The following is a 24696-nucleotide window of genomic DNA, read 5'->3' on the forward strand; positions in this document are numbered from 1 at the left end:
TTCAATGAATGGATCAAATATTCAAGAAAGCCGCTCACACGATTGAATGTTGAGTGCTATACGCACTTTGACACAATTTCTGCTGCTGTCCGTTATGTGCGTCACCGCCTTCCTTTAACTGTCGGTAGGTTCCAATTCTTCACCACTATTGCACACGCATCAATCCCACTTCACCTCCTATCCACCCACACCAAAAGTCAGATTCAAGTATGGACCGACAGCCACGAGGCTTGCTTCAGCAGCTGAAATGCTACGCTTTAGGGGCGTCGAATCTTATTGCATTTTTCATCACCGATGCCAAAATGAAAGACTGGATAGTGCAGTCTTTGAGTGATTACGCGTTCTATACTGACAAACCGGCACTCGCAACGAAGTTGATGAACAGCAGCGGCACATTGGCGAATTATTGGTCATAAGTCAATACCGATCTACTTATTCTGCTTATATTGGAGACGATCATTCGAAGATATGTTTTCTGGCTGTGGATGGCGGAGCATTGGGAACAGCTCTGGTGGTGATTCCATACGTCTCTCTAGCTTCGATGACTACTACGAACGACACTTCTGCTAGCAGCATTCTATGGCATCAGAGCAAGCGAAGAATGTAACTTGACTGTTTCATGAAGGTAAACCGAGCCCGAAGCAGTTACATAGAAAAGTCCTCTCTCAGTGCGGTCGAGTCTATGGACAGGTTCCGCAATACAAGTCTCGAAAAGTAATAAGAAATTGCATTCTCCCAAGAAAGGCGAGACATAATAAAGAGTGTTCTTCGCCACTTTTGTGTTGAGCAAGAAATCTAAAAAGGGAGTGTTACGTGTTGCTGGATTTTCACGGAAGGTCGCATTGTTTGTCACAATTCAGAAACCACAGCACACGTACAACCTCTAAAAATTGTCGACTTTGTTTATCTCCCGCTCCTTCATCTGAACATTTTATTTGCCTTGCTAGATTTTAACTCCGCAGAATACCTTGCCTGCCTATTTAGCGTCGATGTTCCACCAGGCGGAATATCTCAAACGGCAGTTCAACGATCTCAATGGAACAACAGCCTGCTAGGGCTCTTGGTCGCACTAGATCTTTCTTCAATACCTCGTTGAAAATCACCATCTACTTGGCTGTGACTCCTACAGCAGTGATTCAGATCCGAGGCCATGTTTCTCGATTTCTCCTCGAAAACCCTGAGATATCTGAGATTGTGGAAATGGTCTTTGACTGGACTTCTTCTGTGATATTAGTGTTTGTGGGGATAGCTTCCTTGGGTCTTTATACTGCTGCTGAAGTCCGCCTATGCCTTTATTTCCTTAGATACATGCAATGGCTACAAGGTCGAGTGGACGTATGGATTCAAACGCACGACAAATGGGTAATGAGATGTCGACAATTCGTGCTAATTGCAACTATGCCATTGGACATCGCTACTATTTGTGGGCTTCATGGCAAGCAGGACTACTCGATTTTCCCGCCACATGCACGAGAGTGGATGGTTCTGACAAACCTTGTTTGGGACATACAGGAGGCGCTTCTTGAGTAGATATCACCTATAATGCATCCGACGCGATATAAAGCAAAAAGGCTTCCAACCCATCTCTTCTCTCAATATTCAGCTGTTGCATATGGGACGGCATTCGTACAAGAGAATAAATCTCAAGGCTTGATGGAGAATGTCAAAAACCAAGCGATTTAGTCTCAGCATATTCTTCGGCATCGTCGTGAATCTGCAGATCCAGATTTCAATAACAATGAAAGACATTTTTCATTGTCAGCCGACATCTTACGAGTGATAAGCCGTGCGCATTGTTCGTGGACAAAAGAAGGCTTTCTGCGACACTATAAAACAACACAAACATATTATGAAGCTCATGAACTGTGAATGTGCCTCTAATTCGAACTTCTCACAGCCGATCCCGGGAACTAGTCACCGTTCATGGATGCGATGGAGCCTCAGCCTGCCTTGAATATTCGTCACCGATTAGAGGCACTCCTCACGAACTCAGCTAGGCTGATCATCAACTTGACGATCCTCCTTCTCACATCGCCTCTACCAACGAACCATATTCACAGCTATGTCATCTACTATTTCTTCAGCCCTCTCGAAAGGGAGAATCGGATGATGGAGATCTTCGATGGCGCCTATCTTACGATCCGAAGGCTACAGTGTATCGCTGCAATAGCTTTCTGGTCCTCCATCGTCTGCTGCTATCTGTACACGGTCAATCGACTCCCTAGAGTCCTGGAGCCTTGGGCTAGGTGTGGAAAGATCCTCTTGAGATTGTTCGCGCTGGCGATGAGGTTGAACATCCTCTTGGCGGTGGTGAATTTCTATGGTATCGAGGTTTCACGGTATCGGCGGGACTACTTAAAGTGGGAACTAATGACCCTGGCGCAGCTCTTGGCAAATTGTGTGGTGACAGTCGTTGATCAGGTGGGCTAGGTGGTGTCGAGTTATGTTCGTTTTGTCACGTAAAGTACGTTTTAGGTATGTTTAACAAAAAGGAAAGGATTAGGTCACATTTCACGAATACTACTCGCGTACAAGCAGTCGCTTCCTCAATGATATGAAATGAAAATATGAAGGGATCTCAAATTTGACAAGCTACTGAGAAGCGAACGGTAATCGAGAGATACTTCACGGTCAGTGCACATTTTCAAATTCAGGATCATGCTCGGTGCTCAGGCTTTCTTTCGGTGATTTATGTCACATCAAAAGAAACCCCATCCTCGTACCCTGAACGCCGTGCGGAAACATTACTCGCCCATGCAAGTACGTGAACCTAATAGAAATGCGACTGTAGGAGTATCAATACTATCCCTTACACAGCGAGTATACCCCAGATCTTCAACCACTCTTCCATCTAGAGATCTTGAATTAGCAGCATTTCCCGCTCAAACCAGTAGCCCCGCTCCCCTGCCCTGTAACATCCACCCCACTTCCTTGTGGGCCGGGATCTGTCTTGCTAGTATCGATGATTCTCTTTTTGATGTCTGCCGCTAGGCTGTAGAAAGCCTTTTCGACATTGATATTGCTCTTGGCTGATACTTCCATGAAAGGTATGCCTAGCTCGTCAGCCAATTGCTGGCCTCGCTCAGTGGAGATAGTGCGTTTTTCTTCCCAGTCGCATTTGTTTCCTATCAAAATCTTGTTTACGCCTTCACTCGCGTGTTGTTCGACATTGGAAAACCAGGTTCGGATGTCTGTGGTTCAATTTGATGTATTAGTCTTGATTCTCCGAGCCCCTATCACCTTCGAAGACTAGGAATGAGGGGGGCAGGCGCACTATTGAAGCTTCTTTCATCCGTCACATCATATACCAATAGTATCCCCATAGCGCCTCTGTAATACGCTGTTGTAATCGTTCTGAACCGTTCTTGGCCTGCTGTGTCCCATATTTGCAGCTTCACTCTTTTGCCGTCGAGCTCGATCGTCCTGATTTTGAAGTCTATCCCTATTGTTGTGATGAATGACGGTGTGAAAGAGTCTTCGCTGAATCGGAGGAGGCAGCAGGATTTTCCCACGCCCGAGTCTCCTATGAGCAGGAGCTTTATCTAAATTCAGAACGGCGGTGTCAGTTCAAAGCCGCGACAATCTCAATTTCTTTCATAGATGTGGGAGGGTATACAAGGAAATCATAGTTTCTGGTGCCAGCCATGTTGTGCAGAAATCTGCAGGGGAGATCGCGGATGAGCTATGAAGCTTTGAGCTTCTAGTATTGATAGTCTTCGATACTGCGGAGTGGTTGATCTGTTCACCGGCTTCGATACGCGGGACTAATCAATGCTCGAAATTGATTCAGCCAGTAAAATTGAATCTTGATCGTAAGCAAGGGCGAGCTTTGGATCGCAAGATTCATAGAGGCAAAGATTCAACAGGGTGATGCCTTCAACGCCGTTGAGGTCACACGCAAAATCAAGCGCGCGGCACTCGGTCAGAATTCCGGCTCGCCTCCTAAGGCCTTTTGATAAGTCTCCATCCTCACCATTCATACACAAGTACACAAAGCTCTAGCTATTTATTGTATTGTGAACGACTTTCAATTGTAGCAAAGCCTTCAGTGTCGCCGAAACCTTGAAGCCAACTCCACGCTAAGAAAAGTCAAAGTTCTATCATTCCAAGGTGCATCACACATCAATGAAGCCATTTGGAGTAGGTCCATCGTATCCTTTCCACTACTCTGACCTGTCTTTCAACGCCTGTTCGTTGATCGATCAGATCATCTAGATCTTCGAGAAAATCCGGCTGGATTTCTCTGGGTAGTGCTGTTTGAGCTCGCTGCCGTAGAAGATGTGCTTCACAGAGGACTAGCCCATGCTCCTTGTAGGTAAGTAGGCCATTGTTCGCCGAAGGCGCAGCGCTCAGGATTCGGTCAACATTTCGCAACCCCTGTATCATACTGTCATGTTTACGACTTTGACCTCTCCCTCGGCGTCCAGCCATGGTACTGCTAAACCAGCTACCAATCCCGAGACAGATTAGGAGTGACGGTGTAAGCCCAACGAAGCCAAAGACAAGCTCCTGACTTTTCAAAAGATTGTCGATTCCTCGCATTGCAATTTCAACGTCCACTTTGGTCTTCTGAATCTGAATCAACAAGGCTCGTACCAAGTCACCTCGAATGGTCCCCCTGAAAGGATGTTGCAGGTCCTTCTCATACGCTCGGAGCACGGGTGTAATGTCCCCCTCGTTGACTCTGGCTCTGAGATCCAAGATTTTAGCATCCGTAAGTTGACCGCCAGCTAAATGTGAGGGGTTGTCGGTCACGAATTCGACAACCATTCTTTCTAGGCTAGCTCTGTCTCCTTGAAGACTCTCTTTGCTCATAATAGCAATTTCGCTGTCCTTGTCGTGCCGTATTGTGCCAATGACTTTCTTGACCGGCTCAACAACCCAGTTGTACCAGAAGTCCACAGTGGTTGTACCAACATCCCGGATCCATTCGATTATCTCGGCCCTACGATGCACAAAGATACGAAGCAAAGTGCTTGATGAAAGTAAGAGGACAATCCCTGGAAGCCAAAACCGTACCAGGCGCGAGGGTCTACCGTATTGTGATACTATCCCTCTGGAAGCTCGTATATGTGCCGGAATTTGCTCGTCTAGCAGCTTTTGCAACCGGTAAGCGAGCGCGACTGGTTTCGAACTTCTTTCAGAGTCATCCTCCTGGCTTGTCCCGTTCTCTTCATCAACGTTCATAAAGACAGTCTCTTCAAACTCGGCGGGTGGTCGCTCCAGGAGAGTCATATTTCGAAGGATAGATTCCATCAATGTTACACTCTTAGATACGACTGTCTTCCATTCCTCGTTGTCATCACCTTGAACTGCCTTTGAAGAAATTGACTCCTCGTCGCGGGTATCGAACATCATCCCTTCATCGAGTAGAACGCCGAGGCCGGTTGCACTCAAATCACGAAATCTGCGAAGGCGCTTGAACTTAGATCTTGCTTCCATCTGACATTTCGTAAATGGTGTCATGAATTTTGACTGCATGTCAGCAAGCGACCGTTCCCGAATGCTATCTTGGACGAGGCCATAAAACTGTTTCCATTCTTGTGATATTGAATTCTGAAAAGTGTCGTCGGCTGTTTCACTGCGAGTCCTTTGTAACCTCTCCCGAGCGTCGAGGTATATGTCTTTTGTCCATTGCCATATACGTAAGGGCGAGGTCTGGAGGGTATAGAGACCAGTGAAACGAGCAGAGCCCAGGACTTGGCTCCAGTAGTACATGTCTTGGCTCAGGGGGATTGTCTGGTCCAGGAGCATATCCAAGATCAAGCCGTAGGCTTGCGTGGTGGCTTTGCTCACTAGCAGCCATTGCAATTCCTCCTCCTGCCCTGATGGCGTCGGATTTTGATGGCCTGGATTGCTGCTACGACTGGTGGGGCTACTTAGCAATTGTGCACCTTCAAGTAGGCCAATCAGGGCATTTGGGGCCACAGTTGTCTTGGCTGAAGCCAGAGTACCGAAAGCCTTGAGCGCCACTTGTAGCTGCAGAAGTCGTTCCGGGTCACCATCCTCACTTTCATGGCTCTCGCTTTCCCGCGAAGATTGTGAGGCTGTATGTAGTTCTGGTGGAATGTGATGAGATCCCTGCTGTCTCGCAAGATGAATGCGATCAAGCTGATTGTCTATATTACGGATGTGGCTGTTCCCTGTCAGTGTCCATCAAAGCTTACTCGATTGAAGTCAGAGAGTTACTCTACGACGAATGACATGGTTGCAGTCCAGCCGATCCGTAATCAAGAATCTGCGTACACGGTTGGCAGTAGATGTTAAATACATCACATCTTATGTGTATGAGTCGTGGGTCTCATGCCTCTTCTTCACGTTTATACCAACGTCCGTCACCACGATTTTTTTTGACGGTCCGGTCGCACGCGTCAGGGCTTCTGGATTCTTGGCGTTGGTGCCTAAAGGGGACTAGGTCAGGGCATCAGTCCACTGCCGGCAATCCCCCTTGCCGGAAGTCTAGAAGCCAATTAGAATTGCCACAAGATCTTCCATAGAAGAATTTGAAGTCCTTCGTCTTTCGCAATTGCCCGCATCCTACGTGGAAGTCCATTGGTATATCATATCACTTTCAACCTATCCCCACAAGCCATGTGAGTCTTCGGCAGCTGGTGACTGAGAACGCGCAATTGACTCGTCTTTGGCAGGAACTCGACTTCACCTCTCCTCTCATCGCCCCCCGAGACCTACTGGGGTAACTTTGATCAGATATCACAGTACAATGTGCACCTTAACGTATTTGAACGCTTATGGGCGGCGTGGTACGCATACATGCAAAACGATGTGCTAGCGACGGGCATCATGTCATTCCTTATGCACGAGATTGTGTATTTCGGTCGCTCATTACCCTGGCTACTCATTGATCGCATTCCCTACTTCAACAAGTACAAGATTCAGAATGTGAGCTCTATTCCTACACTCGAAATAGATCGTGTTCATTCTGACAACGCCAATAGCAAAAAGTTCCTACCAACCAAGAACAATGGAATTGCGCCAGACTGGTGCTTTTGTCGCATTTCACGGTTGAATTACCGCAAATATGGTATTACGCTACCCACACAAGATGCTTGACAACATCGCTGATCTCGCCCAGGCTTTTCCATCCCATGGCTCAATACTTCGGCATGGCAACAGGCGTACCGTTCCCACTTCTTCTGAAAATGGCGTACCAAATTGCTGTTTTCTTTGTGCTCGAAGATACGTGGCACTATTGGTCACACCGCGCTCTCCATTGGGGTCCGCTGTACAAAAACATTCACAAGATCCACCACCAATATTCCGCGCCGTTTGGTTTGGCCGCCGAATACGCATCACCTATTGAGGTCATGGTCCTTGGGTTGGGAACCGTTGGTACGCCAATATTGTGGTGCGCTGTGACGGGCGATCTCCATATCCTGACTATGTACATCTGGATTATTGGACGCCTCTTTCAGGCCATTGATGCTCATTCCGGCTACGAATTCCCTTGGAGTTTGCACCATTTTCTACCAGTCTGGGCAGGGGCACAGCATCATGACGTTCATCATGAGAGATTCATTGGCAACTACTCAAGCAGCTTTAGATGGTGGGATTATATTATGGACACCGAGTCTGGTCCTGAGGCAGCTAAGAAGAGGAGAGAAAGAAAATTGGCGAAGGAGGGCAAGAAGATGCAATGAATCTTGCAATAGAGGACGGTGATTGCAGCAACGTTCTCAACATCTCTAATGCATAATGAATAATTACTCTCAGCACGAATCCCTTCAGCGATAAGCCTGGGCTCTTCCCATAGACCAAGCCTACCGAGATCATTGGATGGAGTTTTTTTTGGGAGGCATCATCTTCGATAGACAAAGATTCCCCGCTAGGGGCTGGAGCTGCTTTCACAGCAGCTGAAGTAGGTCACTCGTTCGCTCAGAAACAAATACAAAGACTCATACGCACCAATCACTCATTAACGTAGCGCTTCCCTTGAAATTGTAATGAAATCATGATGTTCTTCTCACCCTTTACCTTTCACCCCAGAACATGTCATAACCTCCTCACCAATCCCAACTTCTCCAAACACTTTTGCTTGCTCATCACAAAATTTAGCCATCTCCACGTCCTTGATCGTCAATCCTTCCGGTCTGTGCGTCGTCCACGTTATAACGGTCTCATTGTATGACTAGTTTCGTACACTGATGTCAGGATCCAGGAACTGCCTATTGCAGCATGGGAGTAAGAGACTCACATTCCACCACTCAGGATGGTGCTTGACCTCCTTACATTTCTCTGCTACTGCATTCATGAAAGCCTTTGCGTCAACCAGAGATTAGCGAATCGTCAACTCGTATATCAATCCTACTATTTCCCATGCATGTCCCTTAAATGCATTCTGTATCACCGCTCGATTGCACACAGAGAGAAAACAAAAGTTCTCGTCAACTATGGGAAATCAAGGCAAAGGCCACACTCCAATATAAACGACAAAAAGAAATTATACTAACCCAAGCCTTACCGAACCCCTTAAACCGCACCCTCCTCCTCACACCTTTCCCATCTATCACCATCTCCCACGCCGGCTGCCCTCTCCCACCCTCCCCCTTCCCAACCAGTTCCTCAACTATCGGCATCACCACACTCGCATCTTGGCCATGGGCCAGGTGGGGCTGGACTTCCTCTGCTGACGTCGAGTGCGGCGGGGACATGCTGGAAACCTTTCTCACGCCTTGTTGTGCAGGCTCAAAATATGATAGGTTAAGTTTCTTACCGCGTAGATTCTTATCTGTTGCTGTACTGGCTGCTGATCGTACTAATGCTGTGGTGCGGGATAGATTTTGTGGACATAGATTACCAGGATCAATTGTAATTTTATGCAACTGTTTGTGAGGCTGGCAGAGGGCATTCGGATATTTGAGCGGCATTGTGGTACTTGGCGGACATGGCGATGCAGAGTGCGGTTGGTGGTGGGGATTAAATGATTGGATGGTGGTGTTAACGTATGATTTGTGGTAAGGGTCACCAGCTGAATCCTTTGGAATATTGTCAAAATTTATGATTTTCGCAGAATTACTGACATAAATCTTCAATCATACTGATAGTTACGAGCTTCTTAAATCTAGTCAAAGTCATATATGCCATCGCTACGTGTAGAATGGTCCGTCTGAACAAAAGCTTCTACGAATCAGAAGAATGCACACCACCCAATATACATGCTCGCCAATTTGTATGGATTCGTGGCCTGTGTTATTAATTCATCGACATAACCTTCCACACTCAATGGGACACTTTCGCCCGGCAAAAGTCCTCTTACTTTGTTTCTAATGCTTTCTAGCACTCCCTCCGGAGTCTCAGGTACAATGGGATCTCTTTTCTTCTTTTTCCCTATGAAATCAGTGGTCGGATCGTACAAGAACGTCTCGAGAATCGTCATCAGCGTGTCCTCATTCTGCCTGCAGATACGATTTGTCAACTCGCAAGTCTTTCTAAAAGGTCCTTCATGCCCATAGGCCCCAAATGCGTCCACGATGTTGTGCGTCAATCTGAAAGGGACTAGTTCAGGTTTTTCGAAGGTTAGGCCTTTGTCGAACAGGCAGTTGAAGTCGACGTGGAACGTGCCTCCATTACCTTCCTCAAAGAGGATGTTCTCACCATGTCGGTCGCCTAGACCGAGGACATGCCCAACGATGGACATGACAGCGCAAGATCGTGTGTACCGAAGACGGGCTGCAAACCAGGAGCCGGGCTCGGGAAACATCTCAACAAACCATTCGTGGAAGACAGGCGGAAAATGTGAAATGACTTTTTTCGTGAAGATCGGAAGTTTGTTGGGGGCGGAAATGGACTCGTTGAGGAGATTGCGAATTTCACCGTAATTAATGTGAACATTCTTCTGTTTGTAGATATTCAGGAGGATATCACGTAAGGTTCTGAGACCATCAACCCATTCGATGAGACCGCATTCCTCATTGAGAGGGGTAACTGCGTATGTTTTGACATACAAACGTCTTTTGGAAGAGTCCGCATCTTTTTTGAGCGAACGATTGATCATGGCGTTAAATTCCATGAGCCTTTGGTCTTTTCGAAGGTCGTCCTTTGGCTTGCACAGCATTGAATATAAATGCCCGTCAGACCCTCTGATACTTATTTTTCGGGGCCTCTGAAGTGAGTTTAGTACAAGTACTTCGTTCATGAATGCAGATATATGAACATAGTCATTGCTGTTGAATGCCCTATGCTTGCGCATATCTACATTTTCACTTGTCGGAAGACTCGCTGTCAGACAAGTTTCAGTGGGCATTGCGAGCTTTGAAGTGGCGAATGAATGTTTGAACCCCAGATCGTTACTGAGGTGAACATTGGGTGCCTTGCTCTTGATTTCGGTTTCGCACACACGAAGTAATTGATCTGACAGCTTCTGTCCTTGTGCTATAAAAGCCTTCAGGTCTGCAGCGACAATATCACTTTTGCTTTTTCGAGCATTCTCTAGAGTTTTGGTCATGCAGGCTACACCTCGATTAGCTCTATCTTTTGAAGATGACTTAGCCATGGCCAATAAAGTCCACAGAGCTTGTGCGGTATGCTGCATCACTACCTTCGCGATAAGGTCAATGAGGAGACCTGAAATGGCCTGACTAGGATGGCATATCCGAGCCACCAATTGCGACAAGGCTGTATAGAATACCCATGCTGGAAGTCGATCAATGTACTTCCTGATTTGAGAATTACACGCGCTCAAGAGTTTTCGGCGTTGAGTAGTTATGTGTGAGCGAAATGCCTCATCGTTCCCGTATTTAGGATCCAAAGACGACTCGGAGTCGACACCCAGGTCTAGCCATAAGGTCAATATACGCGGTAGCGTCTGAAATAAATACTTTGCACCGAAGGCGAGAGATCTAAGGTAGTTCTCGACGACCAATTTAGCCGTTTCGCCAGTAATAAAGGTCTGAGCTTGCTTTGCTGGGGGTTTTGCCTTCTCGGACTCCAATAGTTTGTTGTAATGTTTTCCGAGATGGTAGTGGCCTCTTTCCCACCTACTGTGGAACTCGACAGCTTTCTTATACTGTTGAATAATTACGTCAGATTGGGTTTGACCGGCTCTGTCAATCCATTTGGCAAGCAATAAATGAGCCTTTGCTTTCGGCAAATTCTGCTGCTGCTGTTTTGCCACAGCATTGGTTACTGCTGGGTCATTTGCTTCTATGTAATCATATGACCTGAAAGCATTGGCGGCGATAGCACCTTCGAGACTTTGTATCGCCTTCCGGTGGTTGCCTTCTTTCCACAAAAGGCGTGCGTGCTCAATAGTCGCTGAAGCATCACCTAATTGTGACGCATGTAAGACCGAGTTGAACGCCTGATGGCTGAAGTTGGCCTTTCTGGCTAATTTGGCGCTAGTCAACCATGAGGAGGCGATATCAAGGTGTGAGAATTTGAGTCTAGATTTGTAAGTCAAGATCATGCTATACATTGGACACACTCACTTGGAAGCTTGCATCGTCGCACGTCTCAGGCCCAAGATGTATTGTTTATTAGAAAGGAAAGGGCCTAATACGTCTAGCCGCTGGTTCAAGGAAGACATAAAGCTGGACCTGTCGAAGTCTGCTGAGCTGTCTGCGCTACCAACAGCCTCCATTTCAGCCAGTACATGAAGCTTCAACATAGCGTCATGGCAGTCCTGCAATGCAAGCGTATTGGTGGGTGAGAGATTCTGAGCAATTGAGATACGGATTTCCTTGATTTCGCCAAAGAAATCTCGTGGCGCCGCTTCATTTAATGCAAGCAGTGCTCTGCCAACTCCAATATTGAAAGATGTTGGTATCGTTGAAGATTGATCAATATACCGCCTCAATTTGTCAAGCTTGCCAGTGGCCCAAGACGATTCGGCGGCAAAAGGCATACAAATGGCTTGCATTGCTTGTGTTTGAGGAAAGCTATCGACCTGATTCAGAAGAACATCTATCATAAATTAGTCAATTGATCAACACCCAAAACATCGATACAGCTCACCATGTTGCCCAGACTCCTTCAAACTTGTTAAAAGATTGTATTGGAAATCGAGATTGTCAGGCTGTTTGGTGAGAAGTAACTCATACCAACTCTGCACGGCTGTCCATCTCCCAGCTTTACGATGCTCAAGTACCTGCTGATCGACATCGAGGACTTGCAGGTGGGATGATATGCCTTCAATTCCGTCCGGCTCATCGATCTGCGTGTAGATATCTTGCAGCCTGGCATAATATGGCTCGAGGTCAAGAGCCTTCCCAAGGTCGATACTCGTCTGCCGTCGTTGTCGTATGTATTGTTCCCAGTGAAACAGTGCACGCGCGAATGACTCGCATTCGACCGCACGTCGTGAGATCGTATCAGCCGGTATCATGCCAAGAACAGCTTCAACGCTCGAGATATGCAAGGCGTCTTTTTCTAGGTCCGATTCGTAGGGCGTGCGACTGGCACGCGTTCCTGGTGTGCGAAGATTTGCAATCTCCATCTTCTTCTTTTGCATCCACCGTGACAAATAGTCAAGAACCTGGAAGACTGTCTAGGATACAGTCAGCCAAATCTACGTCCTCGTACCCATGAGTCTGAGCCAACATACTTGGCTGCATAATTTAAGAGCCTCCCTCTCAACAGCGCCTTCTGGCAGAGGATGATCCAACACATTGAGTAATTCTGCAGCAGTATTCTTCTTGTCCACTGCATCACCGTTAAGTATAGTATTCAAGGCTGTGAATGGTAAAAGGAATGTGGCGATGGCTATGTCTTGAAGACGTATGATTCGACTAAGGACCGCAAATAGACGTCCTACCATGTCCTTGCCAGTCTCTTTCTTGAGAAGATCGAAAGTGAAAAGACGAAGCCATTGGGCATGTGATACATCCTTCTTGAAAATAGGGTATACGCAAGACGTTTGGGTTGTACCTGCGGTGACGAAATATTTGGAGTCTAGAAAGGGCGTTAGGAGTGTTCTTGTGGATTCAGGAAGATCAGCCCATCGTTGATAATTCGAATCGTAATGTCCTTCGTGGGGTCTTGGTCTGGCAGATTCCTGAAAGTCTCCTATAGCCAAAAGCTCTTGCATGGCGTATGCAAGGAAACCTTGGCTTCTTGAATTCGTGGCGGATAAGAATGCTTTACTCAGAACCTCTCCCAGGAACGTGATGATGAAGTCTCGAATCTCGTCTTCTTGTGTAAAATTTGAGAGCACTAGTATCTCCTTTTTTTCTCGGGCTGCTTCTACCCGCGTCGGATCGAGGCATCCTACCATTCCAAGACATTGTGCGCAAAGTGCAGCAATGTTGGCATCGGAGTTGCTGAAAAGGACGGCTGTGTCCAGCAAAGACCGAAGCAGATTGCCGATCAACGCATCTGGCTGTTCGCTGTTGGCGTGGGTGTGGAGAAAAGATTGCTCCCTCTCTAGATAAAGCGCCAGTTCTTTTAAAGCTTTATCTACAACAGTCGGATTTTCGCTTTGACAACGTTGACTGAAAGTCTGAAAATGGTGTTTGACCCCGTTTTGTGCCTTAAGCTTTGCTAGATCTTGCTCGTATTTAGACAAGAGTGGTACCTGAGCAAGGGAAGGTAGAGTAGCCGCAATGTCGCGGATCAATATCTCTTTGGATTTGAAAAGGCAAGCGACCATATCGTAAACATGCATTTGTAGTGTGGAATCTATAGACTCCCAATGCTGAACGATAAGAGCCAAAGTTGGCTCAACAAGTGCAGAAAGGTCGTCTTCAGGAAGAAGATTGATCATGACGATCCAAGCCTCAAATGCGTCGTTGATGAGGTCCGCTTGTCCAATGGCTGATCGCAAGCAAGAGCTAACCTGCATCGAATGTGAGTCAATCGAACCTAAATCCCAGAGAGGGTCATACCTGGGGGATACCATTGCTTATATGGCCTTGGGCTATTTTCACCATCTCTCGGATGGCTTTCAAGCATCGCCTCTTTTCCAGAATTGGCTGCGGACCCTTGCCGTCATTGATAGTATCGGCTAGGAGTGCCATGATGCCGAGAATATGTGTTTCAAAAAACGATTCAATTGTATCGGCTTTGCTATTCCCACGGTTGGAGGATGTTCTACCACTGATTACGCCGGCCAGGAACTGGAGGGCTCGTTGAGCCTGATAATCAATTAGCAGGCAAATTTCGAGTCTTATCGCTGGACCACTTGCTTGAATTCGTCTAGTCTCATCCACCTCACCAGCGAACTTCAGGAGCTCTGTAGCCGTGGCTTGCGGTTCTGATCTTAACAACTCCGCACAATCTACATTGTCGAATTCGGGACTGACGGAATGTAGTAAGTTGATTACAAGGTCCTCGACGTCTGAAGACGCTTGAAGAAGAATATTTGCCAGTATTGCGGCCATGTTGTTGTGCTCTCTACAGAGAGCCATGACTGTCAGATTGCTTGCTTCGGCGATACGCTGAAGAAGCTCCCGCTGCTTTCGCAGTACAAAGTATGGGACGGTATGCATCTGGGTTGAAGCAAGGAACTTAGGCACGCTCATGGCCAGCAAATCCGCAATCTGTTGTACAAGTTGTGGCCGTCGAAGGAGATTTTGAACAACGGCCACCGCAATCGTTCGCCAATAGGGGGCGAAAAGCTTCAAAGCGGTGAAAGGCGAGTGGTTGGACACCAGTTGAAGCTACGACGGTTAGCGATGCCATGATACTGGGGTAGCCTACAAACCTCGTCATATGAAAGACTGCTCAGAAGAGCATTGGGATGCCCAAGATATTCTACTAATTTCAGTAGTGCAAGATTGAGTTCATCGCAGTCTTCAACATTTCTATTCTGTCTTCAGCTTGCCACTAGTTGAAACTTCGAGAATCTGTATACCTTATCATTTGACCTAATGCCAAAATGCAAGTTTCTTGCAGGCTGAGGTCTCCACGCTCCGACAGGTTCCGCAAATAGTCCAGGGTGACGAGTCTATTCCTAGTGGCCATCTCAGGCCCAGCATTTTGCCGCAGGAAGACGGACAGTGTATGCCTGCCATGCGTTAGCTTCGACGATTGGGACATAGAATGTTTAATACCCAGCCGCCACTCTAATCTCTCGGGTGGAGCTGCGCAAGCCCCCAAGGCAGAATTGACCAATCCGTGATGTTGACAGACTGAAATAGTCATGATTCTTGCTGTGGATAAGTAGACGATACAGAGCATTTACCGCGACTAATCGTGGGCGCCTGGATCTCTGTAGTGCTTGTGATCCTATAAGGGTGTTGAAGGCTAACAGAGTCTCCTCGGCTTGAGGGCCTTCCCAAATTGCTGGAACTGTGTTGCTTCTAGAGTCGGAGTCACACCACGAACAAAAAGGGTTCTCTGCCCGAGTACTATCGAATTCTTCGGCAGAAGCACAAGCTAGCCGACCAATCTGCTGAAAGATTTGACATTGCTCAGTCTCACTTAATTTCGCATAGCGTTCGCTAAATTGTTAGCTGCTGATAGAAAATGCTCAACAGGAGGTACGAACTTTGCAAGTGCGTATAAAACACCTAAATCAGGTTGCGTTTCCACGTCTAAAACAGATTGAATGATGAGGAGAGGGGAATCAGAACTCTGCAGCTTGACCACACTGCTGGCTGCTGACGTTCGGGCTCGCTTGGGAGGATGAGTGCTATATTTCATTGAGGGGCTTGAGAGCCGAAAGTCGAACAGGCCTTCACATGTTCCGCGTAGGGTACAGTCCTCGAGGGTCAGCTTAGTGTTCAGGACAGCTTCCTTCACGCTTAGAGTTGTATTACAGTGCCAGTAGGTCACAAAGTTCAAGGCTTGCTATCGAGATTGAGTCCTCCTGAATTGTTCCTCTACTGAGCCACACTCACCTGCAAATCTTGTCCAAAAGTAGGATATCGATCTTCATTTCGAACAACATTACCCATGAGCCGAAAGCTGTGCTCCAAAAGATCCGGAAGCATGCCACGATTTGCACTAAGAATAATGTATGCAACGTGAAATATGTTGATCGATATTCCCTTCTCGACAGCAGCCGGAAGAGGTAGTACTGCAGACGTGAGGGTGACGGAGATAATTTCTAGAGCTGATATAAGCGTGTCGAGCTGAGGCTTAGAATTCCCATCGCGGACCAGGTTCTTGAGGAGATAGTGCGTTGTATCTAGTAGCGAACAGAGGGCGTTAGAAGGCAACACATTCTCGTCATGTGAGCTAGTTTCGTGGAATAGTGTATTCCAGATTCGAGGTAATGATTGAGCAGCCGTCTCAAGAGATGGCCTTCCCGCTGTACCAAGTTGGGATTTTCGATTCTTCTCATCCGAGTGCACAAGAAGTCTCAGTAGATGCACACATACCCTAGAAGCTTCAAGACGAGACGAAATTGTAGTGCACACCAGTTTTGGCGAAACCCCTTGTGCATCATGGAATGACAAGACAGAAGATAACGTTGCCTCGGAAGGAATGTTCACGGTAGATAAAACTTCCTTATTGTTGTGTTTATCGAAGCTCTCCAAGGAAGATAAAATATCTAGGCAAGCTTAGTGACGGATGACAAGATCTGGCCATTCCAACAGACCCTCATTGCAACCGCGGACATATCTAAAAATGGGATCAAGTCTGAGACCTGGGGAACGTATCTTCTCCTCAAGGGACAGGATAATCTCAAGACATTGGTCACAACTTGCCTTGAGATCCTCGTGAATTCTTAATTTGAGGAGAGATAGAATTTTTGGGACGAGCCACAACAGTAAAGGAACATTCTGCAGGGACTCGTCTTCATCATGTGAGCTGACAGAAAATAAAACATTTGGTGTACGACAAAGAGCAATTTCGATAGCCTTGAGGCTGTCGATGGATTGCTTTACTTGATTGTTATGAGCCACAAAGGGATTCCGCCGTTGATGGTTGTCTAAGCCGGCCTTGACAATGACGTATATAAGTTTGAAGTTCACGGACAAATTTGCTTCATTTGAGCCACCGGTGTTCGGAGGCTCATATTCGCTTTGCAGGACTTCTTGCAGTAGCAGCCTAAACGTGTCTTCGCGCTGACTCCCTCCTCGTGCAGCGCCATCCGTGATCTGATTCACGAGCTGAGCAGCTAAAGTTGATGCGGGAGCTTCCCCATTGACTCGATTTTCAAAATCATTCTGTACGTATCGCGGAGGGCCAGTCCGGCCAACGCCACGAGCCATCGCAGAAGAGTGTCTGACGATTCTCACGGGAATCGAATTCGTTCATTGCGAAGTGGGGGCTCCTAAAACTTATGAAATTATGAATTCTGACGAACGCGCTGATCAAATGTTGTAGCGCGAAAACCACGTGATTTCCATGTCGGGCCTAGTGTGATATCATAGAGGACTCGATTTCGGGTTGCGCAAGGCTGCTCAAAATTCAACACCCAAAGTTGGTCATGTTATGGAAGGCAGTGTTTCCCACGAATTTTTCATGCGGAAGGCAGTTGATTTGGTACTTTCACCAAACGCGTACCATCAAGTACTAGAACTAAAAAGCATTCTAGGCAGAGAAGGCCCTAGAAGCTGACGAAGTACCTGTAGGCTGCGTATTCGTACACAAGAATCGTGTCATTGGAGAAGGCATGAATGATACGAACAGATCTCTAAATGTATAAATTAGAGACCCAACTACATGGCAATCCATCTAATTTCGGGAAGGGTACAAGGCATGCAGAGTTCGTGGCCATCAGCAGCATTCTTGAAAACTATCCACTCTCAATATTTGAAGAGACCGATGTCTATGTGACAGTTGAGCCTTGCATTATGTGCGCCTCAGCACTTCGTCAATATCATGTGAGGTCTGTCTATTATGGCTGCTCGAATGATCGGTTTGGAGGAACAGGCGGAGTGCTGTCAATCCACTCGGAGTATGCTAGCGATTATCTATTGAGCCCGAACAATGACTTATTGTAGGTAGCCCTAGTATTGACGCGCCATTTTCTGCTGTTGGTGGTATCTTCCGTGAACAGGCTATAATGTTGCTTAGAAGATTCTACATGCAAGAAAACGAGAAAGGTGGACTCTTGAATTTCGTCATCTGCGTTCACAAAGCTGATAAGTCGTAGCTCCAGAGCCCCGCCCTAAGAAGGACCGGCAACTCAAGACCGAGATACTGCCCCCGTCTGGCGAAAATGACGCTCTCTGAGGTCGCAGACGACCTGTAGACGACATTTCAATGGGACCATCGCAGGCGATACTGCCACACCTGTCAAGGAATATTGGAAGATGCTGGTAAGTCACAATCGGAATTGAAAATAGCACGTAACGAGGCGTTGCTTTCAAGCCTCGCAAATTGAATACTCCTGAATGACCCCAATAACTTTCGTAGGTTGTATATCTATTCGCTGCCTTGCCTCGCTGCGTCTTCCGCCGCTAGCTCACGTTCAGCTTGCTGGAAATACTTGGCAGTATCGACACCGTGCTATTCGCTGTGAGCGATTGTCAAGCTTTCATGATAGCGTGAAGGTCGTACCTGTCCATGATTGACGAAGTTGAACCAAGGGATTACATGGAAGAAAACCCCACAATATCTAGAGTTCCGCGCCGCCACACCTTGCATGTGCGGGCTTAACGTCGACTTTCCATATAGCGGTTCACCTTTCTTGACCTTCTCGACCATCTCTCGCATATCCATTTCAATTTCTCGCTTGTTCTCGGTGATACCATAGAATCGCTCTAAACATATAGATAAGCTAGCGTCTTCCGTCTTGTTATGATCTTCATACTTAGCGAGTCTTGATAGAATATGAGGAATCCGGCTCCAGCCGAAATGGCATAAGACAGCCGCATGATAGACGCAAAGGCCGCCTTTCCACAATATGATGGCGCAAACCGCTCAGAAAACAGCATAAACAAGGGACCAAAGGAAAACGTCAAGGCGCCCTTCACATAGTCTCGAGGCCTTGCATAAGCAATGGTTCTCTTGAAGTGACTGCAACAAAGTCAGACGGTGTATTGGAGATTAGGACAAGAGCAGTTACGGATCGCAGTCAATAAGCTGCAAAATGCATTAGTAAAGCGCCTAGGACAGCGGGGGACTTTCTCACGGGAAAGTCTGTATTCAATTGCTTTGCAGGAACTACTCGACGTGCCGGTGTGCGGAGCGGGACCTTCTTGTTCTCTGCCATGGCCCTGTTACTTGTTCACGATTCAGTTTGCGGTTGTCAGCTTGCCTCCTAACTCCTAAGTCGTGCTAGTCCCAGGCTGCGCAAGCCAGCGTGGGACTAAACCATAAAAAGCTTAGTTCTATCCGCGGCTTCTTATGGGGGAGTGGGGACTCATTATTGACCCCCCTCCCCCCCTAAAAGAGGCCCCTAGCAGGGGTCTGTTTTGGAGACAATAAAAGACGCGTGATTTTCGCGAGATTGAAGTCATCGGAAAAGAACGCCATGGCAGCAGTCGACGTTGGAGTGCGAAATGCGCCTCCCATCAATGATGACCTTGATAATCTCTTCAACTATGAGGTCGACAATGAGCTCCTCCGAGACGTGGATACGAATATGGACGTCACTCCAAAGGGGCAAGCGAAAGCGAAACAACAAAATAGCTCAGGTGGCATATTAGGATTAGATGAAGAGATCAAAGTGACCAAAAAGCGGGCTCCGATTGCAAAGCTTGATGAAGCCAGGCTACTATCTCAAGCAGGTATTCCCAAATTGAGGCGGACGGCTAGAGAGCGATTGAGATTTAAAGGCAAGGGGCATGAGGTACTTCAAACGTGAAAGGGCAGATTTCAGGGCTGAGATATTCACAGTTTTCGGATTGCGCTCGTTTACTTAACTTCTATCAGCTTTGGCTGGATGATCTATATCCGCGGGCTAAGTTCGCAGATGGCCTTGCAATCATCGAAAAGCTGGGACACAAGAAGCGTATACAAACTATGAGACGGGAGTGGATCAACGAAAGCAAGATACGGCTTTCAAGTCAGAAAGATGGACAGGACCGTTCACAAGAATCGGTGCGAAGAGCAAATGTTTCTTTGGAGGTGACAAGATCAAGTCAAGAACCGCAAGAGAAAGAAAGTGCCGACACTGGTGGCACCTCAGGAACGGTGCCTGCAAATAGCGAGCCGGAAAAGAGTCTCATGTGGGACAGTGGAGAACAAGCCGATGATGGTCTTTTTCTCTCTGAGGATGAAGAGAATCGCGAGCCTCCTTTGGATGACTTGGATGCACTATTTGCTGAAGACGAGGCCCGCCATGCTGCCAGCGGACCAGGTGTGAAAGAAGGTCAGGCTGTGATTGCTAATGACTTCGCTGATGAAGAAGATGCTATGGCTGCAATGAATGCAGTGTGGTAGCGCAAGGAGCAGGAGCAGAAGCAGGAGATCAAGTCTTTTGAGTTTTCAAGCGAGGCGTTGGTGGTATGTTACATAAAAATATTTCAAGCTGGGGCATGGAGACTTGGTGAAGGTCGGCATAGATCATATCATAAAGTCGCCTTTCCTCGTATTCCGCTGCGATTTCATTTTTGATCCAAACCAGAAGCCGGAGCCAAGAAACACTCCCTACATCCGACCTTAAATGCACTTCAAGTGCACATCAGGCACATGACTTGGTCTCAAAGGTGTGCGTTTGTCCATATTCCGGCAGAATGACTGTCCGTCATGGTCGAAAGTCAAGGTATGGCTGAGGAGCTTCTGCAAGCAGTCGACCGGCTGCGAATCTCGTGTGAACAAGCAGCCGAATCTGGCAATACTGTAGACGCAAGACTGCACGAATCGCAACCGAGGATAGCTAGGCGGCCAACGCCAGAGGACGTTAAAGCGAAACTCGAAAAGGAGTTTCTCACCCCGCCAACAGAGTTCGGGCTTGAATGGCTGAACAAAGTCCAAAGGCGATGGGAGGTCCCCGTAGATTATCATGGGCTCTTTGAGCTCGCTCCCACACAAAGTCGTACCGTCACACGCTTCGTACGAGAAGGTCTAGAAGGTAAAGTCATTGGCTACAAAGAAGTCACAGTGCCCGCCAACAGTGCAACTGCCAAAGACTCGACATCAATCCTAAGGAAACCGGCCAACCGGGCAGATTTTGTTCGAGGCGCCGCTGGATTCTTTCCTTTTGCTCCAGGTGGACTTGATAGCGTCACTGCCGTGGCAGCCTTGGAAGACCAAGCGATTCGCGATGACAAGGACACAGATCACATGAAGGGGAGCAAATTAGACAAAGTCATTAACTTTAGCTCGAAGGATGGATTGCTTGAAGTTGCCCCAGGGTTTTCTCGAGGTATTGACTTTTCTAAGGCGAAGCGTCAAGTCAACAGGACTACTGAAAGGCAGGTTGTGGAATCTCTCGCTGATGTATCGGGCGACGCAACTCTCTCAGACGGAGAGAGCGATGCCAACGAAAGTGACCTCAAGACACGGAACGATGATATAGAGGATGATTCAGCGGCTGACGAGGAAGATATCGATGCCCTCCTGCCTGTCGAATTCCCAGCTTTGGAAGCGCGGGGCGTCCTTGCAGCATCCTCAGCTCGGAAAGGCCGGGAATGGGCGCATATGGTCGATGTGAGAAGAGAAATCACCAACTTTGGAGAGCTAGTTCCTGATTTGGCGAGAACTTGGCCGTTCGAGCTCGACACTTTCCAGAAAGAAGCCGTTTACCACCTCGAAAATGGTGATTCGGTCTTTGTTGCAGCTCATACCTCTGCTGGAAAGACCGTTGTCGCTGAGTATGCCATTGCTTTAGCTGCTAAACACATGACCAAGGCTATTTATACGTCCCCGATCAAAGCATTGAGCAACCAAAAATTCCGTGACTTTCAAGGGGGATTCAATGACGTTGGAATCCTCACCGGAGACGTACAAATAAACGCTGAAGCAAGTTGTTTGATCATGACAACAGAGATTCTGCGAAGCATGCTCTATCGAGGTGCGGACTTGCTTAGAGATGTGGAATTTGTCATCTTCGACGAAGTTCACTACGTAAATGACCTAGAACGTGGCGTTGTATGGGAGGAAGTTATCATCATGCTACCAGATCATGTTTCGGTAGTGCTCCTCTCCGCTACCGTACCTAATACCTATGAGTTCGCGTCATGGGTAGGGAGGACGAAGAAAAAGGATATTTACGTGATCTCGACCCAAAAACGCCCAGTACCTTTGGAACACTATCTATGGGGTGGTAAGGAGATGCATAAGGTCGTGGACGCTAATAAGAAATTCTTGGATCAGGGCTGGAAAGAAGCAAACGCAGCGATGTCTGGTCGTGACAAACAAAAAGACCAGAGTCGGTCAAATGAGACTACTGACACCCGGGGAGGAGGTAATACTCGGGGCGGTAGAGCCCAGCCCCAACGAGGTGGACCCCAGGCAAGGGGACAGCAGAGAGGAGGTCCTCTGCAACGAGGCCGAGCCAACCCGAATCGGGGTACTGGCAATATTGCAAGAACAGGTCGGGGTGGTGGAAGAACCACAGCAGCACAAGACCGCAATGTATGGGTGCACCTTGTCCAACACCTTCGCAAGAAAGACCTGCTCCCAGCATGCATTTTCGTCTTCTCGAAAAAACGATGTGAGCAGAATGCTGATTCACTTTCGAATCTTGACTTCTGTACTGCTACAGAGAAAAGTGCGATCCATATGATCATCGAGAGATCAATTGCCCGTCTCAAGCCCGAAGATCGCGACTTACCCCAGATAAGGAGGCTACGCGATCTGCTCAGTCGAGGTATTGCGGTACATCACGGTGGTTTGTTGCCTATTGTTAAAGAATTGGTCGAAATCCTTTTTGCAAGGACCCTGGTCAAAGTTCTCTTCGCAACAGAGACCTTTGCTATGGGCCTTAACTTACCAACAAGGACTGTCGTCTTTTCTGGCTTTCGCAAACATGACGGCCGAGCCTTTCGAGATCTACTACCTGGCGAGTATACACAGATGGCAGGTAGAGCTGGACGAAGAGGCATAGACTCTGTCGGAAGCGTAATCCTCGTGACTCCAAATAATGATGAGGCTCCACCAGCGGCATCATTACGACAAATGATACTCGGCGATCCTACAAAATTGAGATCACAATTCAGACTGACCTACAACATGATACTGAACCTTCTCAGGGTAGAGGCGCTCAAAATAGAGGAGATGATCAAACGAAGCTTCAGCGAGAATGCCACACAGGCTTTGTTACCAGAGCAGGAGAAGCAAGTCAAGATCTCTGAAAGTGACCTGGCCAAAATTAAAAGAGAGGCTTGTGATGTGTGTGATATTGATTTAGAAAGAACTCACAAGGCGGCGATGAGGTTTCAGCAAGCTACTCAAAACATTTATGCAGCCCTTGTTGCTACTCCAGTAGGGAAACGCATGTTTACACCTCGACATTTGATTGTGTTCAAGAGAAACGGTGTTCGAATGGTAGGAATCATGTTGAGAGAAGGCGTCAGCAGAGGTCTTGTTCCTCACGTCGAGCTCCTGTCGTTGGGTACTAAGAACGCAACCCGCCTTTCTAGCGATCTATTGCCCTATCTGCCTCGTTACCGATCGCATTTTCCCAAATTACCAACCGAAGTAGCGGGAATGGAATTAAGGATTATGAAGGTACCGCTCACAGACGTAGAAGCACTGCTGGATTATTCTGTCAAGGTGAGGAGACCCATAAGTCAACTGAAGGTTCGGTAGAACGTTGACAAGTCTGCCTAGATCCCAATTGATAAGCTGCTAAGACTCGACCCAGAAGGAATCAAACGGATGGAGGATGAGATGAAGGACATTCTTGTGAATTGGAACAATGCCAAATGGGACGAAGTCGATTGGGTCAAGACTAGAGATATGCAGACCAGGAATCTGTTGGATGCTCGTAGGCAAGATGCGGCTGACGCGCAATTGGGCCACTGCTTTGACTGTCCACACTTTGTCAAACATGTGAGTATCATACATCACGACTAGAACCCGAAGCTGATTTGAGCTAGTTTGCGATGTACCACGATGAATGGCTGATCAAGGAAAACATCTCTCAGTTACGACAGCTCATGTCCGATCAAAACTTGCAGCTACTCCCAGATTACGAGCAGCGCATCGAGGTACTGAAAGACCTAGGGTTCGTTGATGCAAGTTCAAGGGTCGAATTGAAAGGCAAAGTGGCGTGCGAAATCCATTCGGCTGATGAACTCGTACTGACGGAACTGATCCTGGAGAACGTCCTGGCAGATTTCGAGCCGGAAGAGATTGTTGCTCTCTTGTCCGCCTTTGTATTCCAAGAGAAGACGGATAACGAGCCAACACTGACAGCACATCTTGAAAAAGGCAAGGGCAGCATCATTGCAATCTCGGAGAAAGTCAATGAGTACCAGGTGCAGCATCAAGTCATCCTCTCGAGCGATGAGTCCAACGAGTTTGCTAGTGAGCCTCGCTTTGGGATGGTAGAGGTTGTGTATGAGTGGGCCAGAGGAATGTCATTCAACCGCATTACAGACTTAACAGACGTGCTGGAGGGAACAATCGTGCGAGTCATCACGAGATTGGATGAGACGTGCCGGGAAGTCAAGAATGCGGCAAGAATCATAGGCGATCCTGAACTTTTCACGAAGATGCAAACGGCACAAGAGATGATCAAGCGCGACATCACCGCCGTCGCGAGTTTGTACATGTAGATAGCGATTCTCCAATTGAATTGGATCAACAGTTTATGTCCGGCCCTTTGATCATACTTTATTTTTCTGGGGAATGTTGGTTGACTAGACGGCTCTCAATAGTTCTAGCATGGCATGTGCAAGTGACACACCCGTGTAATGTGTATATCCCACCTGACGAGTTGTTGTCGTTGTTGTC

General features: G+C 47.5%; 6 protein-coding genes across 6 annotated transcripts; 4 read left to right on the forward strand and 2 right to left on the reverse strand.

Moving 5' to 3' along the window:
• Positions 1 to 1923: 1923 nt before the first annotated feature.
• KY384_005542 (uncharacterized protein) lies at positions 1924 to 2430 on the forward strand (the record flags this gene model as incomplete). Its single annotated transcript, XM_044814042.1, has 1 exon — positions 1924 to 2430. The coding sequence occupies one exon, from the start codon at positions 1924 to 1926 to the stop codon at positions 2428 to 2430; it is 507 nt and encodes a 168-aa protein (XP_044669343.1).
• Positions 2431 to 2865: 435 nt separating this feature from the next.
• KY384_005543 (uncharacterized protein) lies at positions 2866 to 6206 on the reverse strand (the record flags this gene model as incomplete). The annotated part of the gene is made up of 5 exons (XM_044814043.1): positions 2866 to 3191; positions 3275 to 3542; positions 3617 to 3682; positions 4174 to 6136; positions 6190 to 6206. 5 exons carry the CDS (start codon positions 6204 to 6206, stop codon positions 2866 to 2868), a joined length of 2640 nt encoding a protein of 879 aa, XP_044669344.1.
• A 543-nt stretch (positions 6207 to 6749) lies between these two features.
• Positions 6750 to 7658, forward strand: ERG25 (C-4 sterol methyl oxidase; the record flags this gene model as incomplete). Its single annotated transcript, XM_044814044.1, has 4 exons — positions 6750 to 6761; positions 6892 to 6900; positions 6957 to 7042; positions 7094 to 7658. 4 exons carry the CDS (start codon positions 6750 to 6752, stop codon positions 7656 to 7658), a joined length of 672 nt encoding a protein of 223 aa, XP_044669345.1.
• Positions 7659 to 9145: 1487 nt separating this feature from the next.
• On the reverse strand, positions 9146 to 17114 carry KY384_005545 (uncharacterized protein; the record flags this gene model as incomplete). Its single annotated transcript, XM_044814045.1, is given in 11 exon segments — positions 9146 to 11399; positions 11445 to 11919; positions 11971 to 12502; positions 12560 to 13789; positions 13839 to 14612; positions 14657 to 14756; positions 14807 to 14959; positions 15276 to 15395; positions 15443 to 15744; positions 15795 to 16450; positions 16469 to 17114. 11 exon segments carry the CDS (start codon positions 17112 to 17114, stop codon positions 9146 to 9148), a joined length of 7242 nt encoding a protein of 2413 aa, XP_044669346.1.
• A 2210-nt stretch (positions 17115 to 19324) lies between these two features.
• Positions 19325 to 20235, forward strand: KY384_005546 (uncharacterized protein; the record flags this gene model as incomplete). The annotated part of the gene is made up of 2 exons (XM_044814046.1): positions 19325 to 19642; positions 19690 to 20235. 2 exons carry the CDS (start codon positions 19325 to 19327, stop codon positions 20233 to 20235), a joined length of 864 nt encoding a protein of 287 aa, XP_044669347.1.
• Positions 20236 to 20541: 306 nt separating this feature from the next.
• On the forward strand, positions 20542 to 24518 carry KY384_005547 (uncharacterized protein; the record flags this gene model as incomplete). The annotated part of the gene is made up of 3 exons (XM_044814047.1): positions 20542 to 23511; positions 23569 to 23790; positions 23838 to 24518. The coding sequence occupies 3 exons, from the start codon at positions 20542 to 20544 to the stop codon at positions 24516 to 24518; spliced, it is 3873 nt and encodes a 1290-aa protein (XP_044669348.1).
• Between the last annotated feature and the right edge of the window lie 178 nt (positions 24519 to 24696).

The sequence above is a fragment of the Bacidia gigantensis genome (genome assembly GCF_019456465.1).
Source record: "Bacidia gigantensis strain McMullin 20006 chromosome Unknown contig_245, whole genome shotgun sequence".
Taxonomy (NCBI): domain Eukaryota; kingdom Fungi; phylum Ascomycota; class Lecanoromycetes; order Lecanorales; family Ramalinaceae; genus Bacidia; species Bacidia gigantensis.